This window comes from Abramis brama (genome assembly GCF_963993115.1).
Source record: "Abramis brama genome assembly, chromosome: 1".
Taxonomy (NCBI): Eukaryota; Metazoa; Chordata; class Actinopteri; order Cypriniformes; family Leuciscidae; genus Abramis; species Abramis brama.
In genome coordinates, this window is record NC_139963.1 from 46,062,018 (window position 1) to 46,073,457 (window position 11,440).

The 11,440-nt window shown below is 39.4% G+C and overlaps 1 protein-coding gene across 11 annotated transcripts in view; it reads left to right on the top strand.

Annotated features, from left to right (window-relative positions):
* Positions 1–11,440, top strand: part of rbfox3b (RNA binding fox-1 homolog 3b) — a 293,709-nt gene that overhangs the window by 258,482 nt on the left and 23,787 nt on the right. For 9 of the 11 annotated variants that reach the window (XM_084121924.1, XM_084121925.1, XM_084121930.1 and 6 more), the window contains 4 exons: positions 7,400–7,453; positions 9,290–9,382; positions 10,573–10,633; positions 10,789–10,842. In XM_084121924.1, the coding sequence (XP_083978050.1) occupies positions 7,400–7,453; positions 9,290–9,382; positions 10,573–10,633; positions 10,789–10,842 (262 nt within the window). The remainder of the gene's footprint in view (positions 1–7,399; positions 7,454–9,289; positions 9,383–10,572; positions 10,634–10,788; positions 10,843–11,440) is intronic. The other 2 variants (XM_084121928.1, XM_084121923.1) reach the window with 2 other exon arrangements.

The window sequence follows — 11,440 nt, forward strand, 5'->3', positions numbered from 1 at the left end:
ACATTAAAACACAGACAGCAGCAGGAATATTAGGCTGCTGTCACTTTAAGAGTGAATGCACGGATCCAATACACTGATACCGTACACAAGCGTTTACTTTCTCAGCGTTTACGTTCACTTAAGACATAACCAATTATGTTTACTAAGACACTCACTATTTTTTGACATAATTTTGTGTGAATTTATCTGCTCAAGTGCAAGAAGGCGTGAAAGAGATTCATGTTGGTCCGCAGTGTTGGTCTTGTTTCACACACATTTGATTTTATCGAACCCTGGTTTATTTGTGTGCATCTTAAGTATGATAAAAAACAGGACGCAGGTCAATTTATTGTGATTTTTTTTTTTTTTTATTAATAAGGTGCAATTGTAAATGCAGCAGAGTGAAGGATACTGACAACTACTGTATGTGTGTCACATTAAGACGGAGGAGAACGCTGACCACGAGCCATTCATTTGCCGATATGATTTTACTCACAATGCGTGATTACACTGCAGACTCACTCTTTTGTCGAACTAATGACATTGTCATTGGCTAAAACGCAAGCACAGGTTACTTTACTTCCTGAACAAGCGCACCCTAGTCCGAGTTGCTTTCACATTCACGTGAATCGCACCACAGTTCCAGCGCAACCAAAAGGTAGTCTCGGATTTGGTACCCCCCGGACGCACCCGGGTCCGTAAAACAGCTTTCACATTACCAATTTTTCATGCAAACCATGCTCTGTTTTGAACTAAACTGCCAGTTTGAAAGCACCCTAAATGCAGAACCCATTGTGCATAGAGTCTATTGTAATTTAGTAAATTCCTCTTCCCAGGGACGTGCACAGACATTTTGAGGGGCAGGGGCTCAAGTGAAATAAAGGGCACTTCTCATAATTACGTATTTTTTTTTCTTTTTTTAAACAAAAAAGTATATATATTAACGCAACTCTGACTTCCTTTTTAAAAAATTTATTAAAAAAGTTAATTAATTTTATCTTCCTCAAACTCACGCAATTGTTTCATTTTCAAAAGATGTCAACAAAATAATCCGTTCACACAGAAACCATGGTCTCCTTAGTATTCACTAGGTTTATAGAGCAGCAAAGCAAACCATTCCACAATGTGCATGTTTTGAAAACATTTTCTATGCTACTAGTTTCAAGTATATATGAAGAGTTCAGATGCAAAAGCCTCTAAGTGCCATCTGAAATTTTCTTCTAAAATGAGCTTTTTTTTTCAAGTTCAGTAATTTAACTTAAATGACAATTAATAGGTAATATTCATTGCCAGTAATGTGAAATAAGTGAACATAAACATACAAGCTTGATAAAAATTATCATTATAAGGAAATTTCAGATGGCACTTAGAGGCTTTTGCATCTGAACTCTTCATATTTAGAATAACCTAAATAACTGCATCAAGCAGAGGGGCGTGTTTTACTAATAATTTGTTTATTTTTGCACAAGGCACTACATCGTTTTAATTATTTTGGAATACATAACACTTTAAAATTAAACTTCCCAAAATAATTGAGTAAAAATTCAATAAAAGCCAATGTCAAGTATGTATTTGTGGTTGTATGGAATACTATTTTATAAAGGTTTAGAGGAAATAAAAAAAGAATAAATTACTCATAAATAAAAAGTTAATTTATAAATATTGTTATTTTGAATGTTTAATGTTTACTTATTTCTACTCAGTTTTATTTATTAATGTACCAGATGCAGTTACTCAGATTTACTACATTTTTTAGAGTGTATCCTCCATCTGTTTGCATCTGTAGATTTCTTCTAAATTCACCAATTTAGATTTCTAAATTTCAGGGGGAAAGACTCTTGATGTAAGTCATTACTGGGGACGTTCTGTATGCAAATTAGGCGTCAACTAGTTAAAATGCGCACATTTGCATCTAATTAACAGGGCAATGCAGGTAAATAGGATAAACAAAATAACTAAAGCATATCACCTGGTGGTGATATATGCTTATTTTATTAGCTTATTTTATTACATGGCTTGGTTGAATTCCAATGTAGAATGCGGTCTGTTATTTCTTGATAACAGACCGCTGTGCGGAGTATAACAGACCGTTGCCATGAAAAACAGAGCGTTGCTATGGACTCACAGGATTCTAACCGTAGAGACGGAGCGTACTATTTTCTTTAGCGGAAGCAATACAATCGGGTTTAACAATCGGGGGAGAGGGAGCGATTCAGAACTCCTGACCTGATATTTGATATACTATTCTTCAAAAAATATATTTGTTTGACAGGGAAGCTGTGCGCAAACAGAAATATATATTATTTTTCAAAAATAAAAATAAAAGCACCCCAGAAAAAAGGGCACTTTCTCTCCAGGAATAAAAAGGGCAGGTGCTCAAGCCCCCTTTGATGTCTATGTGTGCACGTGCCTGCCTCTTCCTGTTATTCCAATTCAACTTCCTGTGGGGTGTGGCACAAATTTACACTAATTAATTGAAAAGGAGCCAATTCTTAAATGCGGGTTTTTGCACAGTCCCTTTTGCACAGAGAAACTGCCACCACAGGGGGTATCTGAGCATGCTCAGTAGAAAAGATCACTTCCCCTACTGTACGCAACTTTCCTACCAAACTCATTAATCTCTATCACTGGTCCATTAGGCCTGGTTAAAACAATTAGCATCTGCGGCACGCTAGCCAGGGAAAACCCCACCATACAACTCGGAGCCCACGCTGGGGAGTTAATGTGTTTGTGTGTGTCTCTGATTGAGCCCTCCGCAGAATGTGCATTCATTTGAATAAATTGATAGATTTCAGCCTACAGTTTCACACAGATGCTGATTGGATGAGCAATAATATTAAGCTGTTGCAGCTGTAGCACAAACAGAAAGACAAGGCAGAGTCATCAGAGTACTCCTTAAATGTTATTGCGTGTAGGATCAGCTTCATCTAAGATGTTTCTCCTAAAAGGCTTTGGTGTCTGAGCCCAGTTTGTGACATTGTTGATATCTACTTTAAAACTCTAGAGGAGAAATGCTTGAGATTACTGGAATCTTTTTTTTTCTCAGGAGAAACATCTGAGAAGCTAGAGACTTCAGTCCCCATTTAATCTCATTGAAATCTGGGAGAAACAATTGAGACTTTAAAGAGTCATTTGTAATTTCCCTGTCCAGTGTGAGTGTTTCTGGATCTTATAATTAGAGATCAGAGGAAATTGTATTGCTCTGGAGGCTTAAAGAAGTTCATTCAAGTTATGTCTCGGTACTGTCCCAGTGACAGCATTTGTACCTTTTTTCTGAGAGTGTATCATCTCAGATTATTCTCCTAAAATCTGTTTAGAGAAAGAAAGAGTTGATAGCAGCCAGATTATTTGATCTTGAGAGAATTTGATAAGAAATGTTTGAGTTCCTCTTGCGATCTCTGACTTTTGATTGCAGACGTATCTTGGCAGATCTGACCACAGTTAAGACTATTGAAATGTCTTCTGAAGCTCAAGTGGAGAAATGTAAGATCACTGGGGTCTTTTTCTCAAGAGAAGAAAACAAGATACAGAAGACTTCTTCAAAAGTCTCCATTTAATCTCATTAATATTTTGGAGAAACAATTGAGGCATTAAAGAGTCCTCATTCTGGATTTTACAGTTTGAGTATTTCTGGATCTTATGCTGAGAGATCAGTGATCAGAGGACATTTGATTGCTCAAGAAACTTAAAGAAGTTCACTGTTATGTCTCAGTATCATCTTGGATTATTCTCCTAAAAAAAGAATATATATATATATATATAGCAGCCAGATTATTTGATCTTTAGAGAATTTGATGAGAACCGTTTGAGTTCCTATTGAGATCTCTGACCTTTGATTGCAGACTTTGGTATCTTTGCAAATCTGAGAACAGTTTGAGACATTGTTGACATTGTTCTCTTCTGAAAACTCTAGCGGAGACAAACGTGAGATTACTGGGGTCTTTTTTTTTTTTTTTCAGGAGAAACATCTGAGAAGCAGGAATCTTTCGCAAACGTTTCAATTCACTCTGTCTAGGAGAAACAATTGAGATTTCGTGTGTGGTTTTTCTTTCCTAAGGGCAGAGCTGTTAATGAAGATGAAGGCTTCCCGAATCTTTGCATCTCATGTCTAGCGACTTTTCCCCGACCTCTCCTCAGAGTCTGAATCTCAGACAAACGGCTAATTAACATAAGCATGTAATCTGACTAACGTTGACCCTATAACCCTGTCCATTCATCCTTTTTTTGTAGTCAGTCTCTGTAGAGATCAGTGCCTGCTCTTGATCCTATTAGCACTTCCAGCATCGTCTCTCTCCACACAGAACGATGCTCGCAGAGGTTTTATTTTCTACCGCAGTGGCCAAATGATGGCGATGCAGCATGCTTGACAGGGTAATTACTTTTAATGAAATAATACGACCATCACAGGCATCAATTAAAAGCCGTGCTCATTAGAGGGGTTTGCGCTCGTCCCTCATCCCTCCGTTTTCTAACGATCCAAACAGCACGGAAGCTAAATCGAAGATTGCTGAACGTTTCCCCCCTTGGGAGCGATGGCACACAACAAAAACGAGAGAGAGAGAGAGGAAGACAGAGAAGAAAGGGAGCTTGTCAATAGTGAAAGAGAAAAAACACTGTACACACACATAGTTCTGTTTATCTTTATAATATTACAAAAAATGTGGGCATAAATTACCTGTTTTGCTTGTTTTTCTCTCTATGATAAATTCTCAGGCCTCTGCTGAGACTTCACTTCAGAGACTCCAGATAAAACACATTAGAAACCTCACACAACAGACTTATACTGAAAAACCTCTCCTGATAGACCTCACGCCAGAGACCTCACTCCAGAGACTCCAGATAAAACACATTAGAAACCTCACGCAACAGACTTATACTGAAAAACCTCTTCTGATAGACCTCACGCCAGAGACCTCACTCCAGAGACTCCCTGATAGACCTCACACCAGAGACCTCGCTCCAGAGACACTAGATAAAATGCATTAGAAACCTCACACAACAGACTTATACTGAAAAACCTCTCCTGATAGACCTCACGCCAGAGACCTCATGCCAGAGACTCCAGAGAAAACACATTAGAAACCTCACACAACAGACTTATACTGAAAAACCTCTTCTGATAGACCTCACGCCAGAGACCTCACTCCAGAGACTCCCTGATAGACCTTACACCAGAGACCTCGCTCCAGAGCCACTAGATAAAATGCATTAGAAACCTCACACAACAGACTTATACTGAAAAACCTCTCCTGATAGACCTCACGCCAGAGACCTCACGCCAGAGACTCCAGAGAAAACACATTAGAAACCTCACACAACAGACTTATACTGAAAAACCTCTCCTGATAGACCTCACGCCAGAGACCTCACTCCAGAGACCTCACTCCAGATAAAACACATTAGAAACCTCACGCAACAGACTTATACTGAAAAACCTCTTCTGATAGACCTCACGCCAGAGACCTCACTCCAGAGACTCCCTGATAGACCTCACACCAGAGACCTCGCTCCAGAGACACTAGATAAAATGCATTAGAAACCTCACACAACAGACTTATACTGAAAAACCTCTCCTGATAGACCTCACGCCAGAGACCTCATGCCAGAGACTCCAGAGAAAACACATTAGAAACCTCACACAACAGACTTATACTGAAAAACCTCTTCTGATAGACCTCACGCCAGAGACCTCACTCCAGAGACTCCCTGATAGACCTCACACCAGAGACCTCGCTCCAGAGCCACTAGATAAAATGCATTAGAAACCTCACACAACAGACTTATACTGAAAAACCTCTCCTGATAGACCTCACGCCAGAGACCTCATGCCAGAGACTCCAGAGAAAACACATTAGAAACCTCACACAACAGACTTATACTGAAAAACCTCTCCTGATAGACCTCACGCCAGAGACCTCACTCCAGAGACTCCAGATAAAACACATTAGAAACCTCACGCAACAGACTTATACTGAAAAACCTCTTCTGATAGACCTCACGCCAGAGACCTCACTCCAGAGACTCCCTGATAGACCTCACACCAGAGACCTCGCTCCAGAGACACTAGATAAACTGCATTAGAAACCTCACACAACAGACTTATACTGAAAAACCTCTCCTGATAGACCTCACGCCAGAGACCTCACGCCAGAGACCTCACGCCAGAGACTCCAGAGAAAACACATTAGAAACCTCACACAACAGACTTATACTGAAAAACCTCTCCTGATAGACCTCACGCCAGAGACCTCACTCCAGAGACTCCAGATAAAACACATTAGAAACCTCACGCAACAGACTTATACTGAAAAACCTCTTCTGATAGACCTCACGCCAGAGACCTCACTCCAGAGACTCCCTGATAGACCTCACACCAGAGACCTCGCTCCAGAGACACTAGATAAACTGCATTAGAAACCTCACACAACAGACTTATACTGAAAAACCTCTTCTGATAGACCTCACGCCAGAGACCTCACTCCAGAGACTCCCTGATAGACCTCACACCAGAGACCTCGCTCCAGAGACACTAGATAAACTGCATTAGAAACCTCACACAACAGACTTATACTGAAAAACCTCTCCTGATCTCACGCCAGAGACCTCACTCCAGAGACTCCAGAGAAAACACATTAGAAACCTCACACAACAGACTTATACGGAAAAACCTCTCCTGATAGACCTCACGCCAGAGACCTCACTCCAAAGACTCCCTGATAGACCTCACACCAGATACAATTATATTAAAATGAAAGCAAAGTATAAAATAGAAACTTGAACTTTGTTTTAATTTTAATTTTAAAGTATTCGTAATTTTGTGGGGGTTTTTGTCATTTAATTGGTTTCAGTTTTGTTGAAATGTGTCCATTACATTTTTAAACATATTTATTTTAGTTCAAGTTAAATAAAAAGGGAGATGTTGCCTTAATTAAAAATATTTAAAATGTGTTTTTTATATATATATATATATATATATATATATATATATATAAATATTTTACTTAATTTTGATTAACATTTACTAACATTTACACCAGTGTTTTTTTTTAGGGTTTTGGTTTTAATTTTAGTCCAGTGCCAGAGACCTCACATTACAGACCTCACGCCAGAGACCTCTGCAGGCTCTTAATAATGCTGTAGAATGAGATTATAGCAACAGAATTGCAAAAGTTTTTCACAATCTAAACTCTTGAAAGTTGTTTTATGAAGCCCGCAGTGGAAAGCGTCTAACATGTCCTGTTTGTTATGTAATTTCCAGTTTCACGAATGTGTGATGTTATTATTTCATCCCAGGATTCAAGCCCCACTTTCTCATGGACGCAGAGGCTCCTAATTGATTTATCTCTCTCTTATTCCCTTCTTCATCTTGCTTTTCTCTCCCTCCCTCGCTCTCTCTTTCTCTCGCTCTCCTTTTCTGCAGCAATTTGGGAAGATCTTAGACGTGGAGATTATCTTTAATGAAAGAGGATCAAAGGTATGAATGACGCTTGCTTTCTTCCCCTCTCTGTTTGTGTAGCGACGATCTCTTCTGAACTCTTTATTGGCTTAGAGACGCCGGTTTGATCTTCCTCGAGTCAGATTAAAGACTATAAAGTCGAAGAGCAAAGCAGACATGGCAGTGCACATAATCAGAGCTAGTTCAGGGTCAGAGGTCACCCGCTCGCAGGACTTCACCATAATCTGCTGTTTGTTCAGAAGACACGGAGAATATAGTATCTTGTGCTGCTGATGTTGACTTCAGGCTTTACTGTGCTGTATATATCACAATTATAATAGTTATGACAAAATTGACCAATTCATTTTCCTCCAGAGCCTATTGCTGCGAGGGATAGGTGAGGCCGGGGCTACAGTAGTTGTCACACTGACAAGATATTTTGGAGAACTGCTTGCCGGAACATTAAACATTGAAAAGCCCTAAATGTTTAACAGAATTTGATTGTTTAATGTTGTTAATCAAAGGAATTCCCTTAGACTAGCAAGTATAGACTACAACAAAAAAGTGACATTTACACCATTACCGGCCAATGATAAAGATACATGTGACTCTCGGCTGTATGGGTAAAACGGGAATCATCCGATAAATAGATTTTAACAGGGTATTTTATGCTTTTTTAGGCAGGATTATTATTGGAACACACAACAGGAACGAACGCAATGGACAACGAAAACTGGCAACATGCAGTATCACAGATCAAAACAAAAAACAAACAGTCCAGCCTGGACACACACATTTCAAAGTAAAAGAACTGGCTGTAGAAGTGTTTTTCAGAGAAACGAGTTTGTGAACTTAGCATGTTTCCTGCAGACATATTATGGTATTTTTATGCTTTAGTAGAGTGAAAAAGTTTCATATCACTAAGAAAACAAATCATTCTTTTAAGAACTGTTGCTTGAAAGGTTCTTTCTATGACATCGCAGTGAAACGTAAAGAGTAACTCTCACAGTCGGTGTTTGGACCTGCACGTCTCTCTGTGGATGGTGTGTAACCGTGTCCCCGACAGCTAGATAAGATGGAGATCATAGCGTGCTCTGCTCTGCTCTGCTCAAGCGTTCACTGTTGTGTGCCCTACAAAGCCCATTACCCATGATGCCTTGCTGTCCCCACCACCAGCGTTGCTGTATAATGAACCCACCGGCCCATTAATAAACAATCTATTTTCTAAGAAGCAGCAATTTGCATTCAATATGTTTGTCCCTTTTGAAAAATGGGCTCTCTTTTACCCCTCTGTGTAAGCTAATTATTGCATGATAAAACAGCGGAGCCGGCGAGAGCAGATGCTGCCGTGTGAGATGTCCACAGGATTCATTTGGCCCTCAGTTCCCTTCCTCAATTTATTCCTTTATCTCTCTGACTGATATATACATATGTGAATCAAGCAGGAGGCGCTGAAGTTCCTGCGTGCGAGAGTGTCTAATATTAACCGACCCCTCGGGCTGATAGTAGCTCATCCTGTATTATCCAAACACCATCCAGCAGTCCATCATCCGAAGCCCCGCCCCCTCTTCGCTCTGATTGGCCGCTGCATCATGATGGTCTTTCACACTACACTACTTAAACTGCTCCTCTTACTGGCTCTGAGGAAAGCAACATTTCACACTTCTGAAAGTATTTTTTAGGTGTTATTTCTGCTGAATCATGAGCTGACTGACCCTCTTTGTATACAGACTGTGTGTTTTACTGTTGTCTTTCTCTGTAACCCTCATGATCTTCCCTTTCGTGGGCTCCTGACTCCCTCCAAACCCCTTCAATGCTGTTTCTCTCTCTCTCTCTCTCTCTCTCTCTCTCCTGCTTCACTCCATGCGTCCGCAGGGCTTTGGCTTTGTAACTTTTGAAACGAGCGCAGAAGCAGATCGCGCGCGGGAGAAACTAAACGGTACAATCGTAGAAGGACGTAAAATCGAGGTGCTTTCCTTTTCCCCTTCTCCTCTTCCGTCCTCCTTTCCTGCCTGCTGACCTCATTTCCTGTCCTCATCCTGAGATTCACGAGCATCCGCATGTCACCTGCCCAAGTGTGTGTGTGTGTGACATTTTAAAGGAATATTCTGGGTTAAATACAACATGTTCTATTGACAGCTTCTGTGACAAACACTATAGGGCTGATCTAAATAAAAACATGTCCAGGTCATATTTCACCCCAAAATGAAAATAATAAAACAAGAAACTGTATTTTATATAAAGAAAATGTTTGGGGTTTTTTTTATTATGTTTTACAACCATTAACATGTATTGTATTGTGTTTTTACCGCCCAAATCCAAAAAAAAAAAAAAAAAAAGTTTTATAAATGTTTTCTTTTCTTTTTTTTTTGTACTGGAAAAACCTAATATATAATATATATAATTATATATAATATATAATTTATTTATTTATTTATTTATATTTTCATTGCTATAGCTTATAATTATTTATTCATATTATAATTTATTTTAGTATTTATTATATTATTATATTATATTATATTATATTATATTATATTTATTAATTGTATTCTATTATATATTATATTATTTGTGAGTATATTTTGTACACATTTTTCATTCGATTGATGACCTGAGAAAATTAACATTTCACATTTAGTACATTATTATCTGACAGCAGCTGCTGTCAATAGATATTAAGTTAGAATATTTCTTGAATATTTGATCTCTCTGTTGGATCTAAATCTTTTAAATATTTATTATCCTTGTCTTTCATTGAATAATGTATAACCAGCCCAAACCAAAATCTATGTTAAGAGAGAAAGCAGACTGTATTATCAGATATCACGTTCAAAAGGTGTTCAAAAGGTGTCAGAAGGTGGAGATTTTTGTTCATTGCTTGTGTATGTCATCAATTACATTTTTTCATAAAAAAAAAAAAAAAAATTGCAGACATTTAGCAAAATATCCGTATATAATAACACATTCTGTAAGGTGTCGTGTGCATGGCTCAGAACAGCCGGAAGAGATGCATTGTGGGTCGTTACAGGAACAGCCGAGAGATATTACTCTCATGCATGCGTGTTTTGCATGAGTGCAGTATTTTTATGCATGTGTTTTTGATGTATGTTCCTGCAGCTCGCTCACATCTCTCTCTGTCTCTCTCTATCTCTCAGGTGAACAACGCCACGGCGAGAGTGATGACGAATAAGAAAGTAGTAAACCCGTACACAAACAGTAAGAGCGCCTCTCTGCTCATAAATCTCCTTCACCTGCTGCCTCAGCATTACAGCTGCTGAACGCTCCTGACGATCACTGACAGATGTTATTTTAACCCCAGTGGGATCTATTAAAGTCAGATATTTATTTCCCTCTCTGTCCTGTTTCTGCAGGCTGGAAACTCAATCCGGTCGTCGGAGCCGTTTACGGGCCGGAGCTCTACGCAGGTGAGGAAGACCGCTGGAGAATATCGCTTTATTTTGTTGTCTTATGCACCTGTTTACGATAAATAGATAGACAGACCGATAGATAGATGGATAGATAGACGGATAGATGGATGGATAGACAGACGGATAGATGGATGGATAGATAGATAGACACACGATAGACAGATAGATAGATAGATAGATAGATAGATAGATAGATAGATAGATAGATAGATAGATCTAGTGAAGCTTGTCATTTCACTGCTGTTAGTGACCCAGATGAGCTTCACTGCAGGTGTGTGTTAGGGGTGTATCAGGTGTGTGTTAGGGGTGTGTGTTAGGGGTGTATCAGGTGTGTGTTAGGGGTGTGTGTTAGGGGTGTATCAGGTGTGTGTTAGGGGTGTATCAGGTGTACATTAGGGGTGTATCAGGTGTGTGTTAGGTGTATTAGTGGGCCCGTCCCGCCCGGGCCGATCGGGGGTTAAATGTCCCGCTCAAAGGAGCAGTGCTGATGCCAGTAATTTTCCACTTTATGGAAGTGAACCCAAGACCGCTGCGTTAGCACTCGAATCTACCAGCGCCCCAATAAAACTACTCATGCTAGCGTGTTATTAGTGAA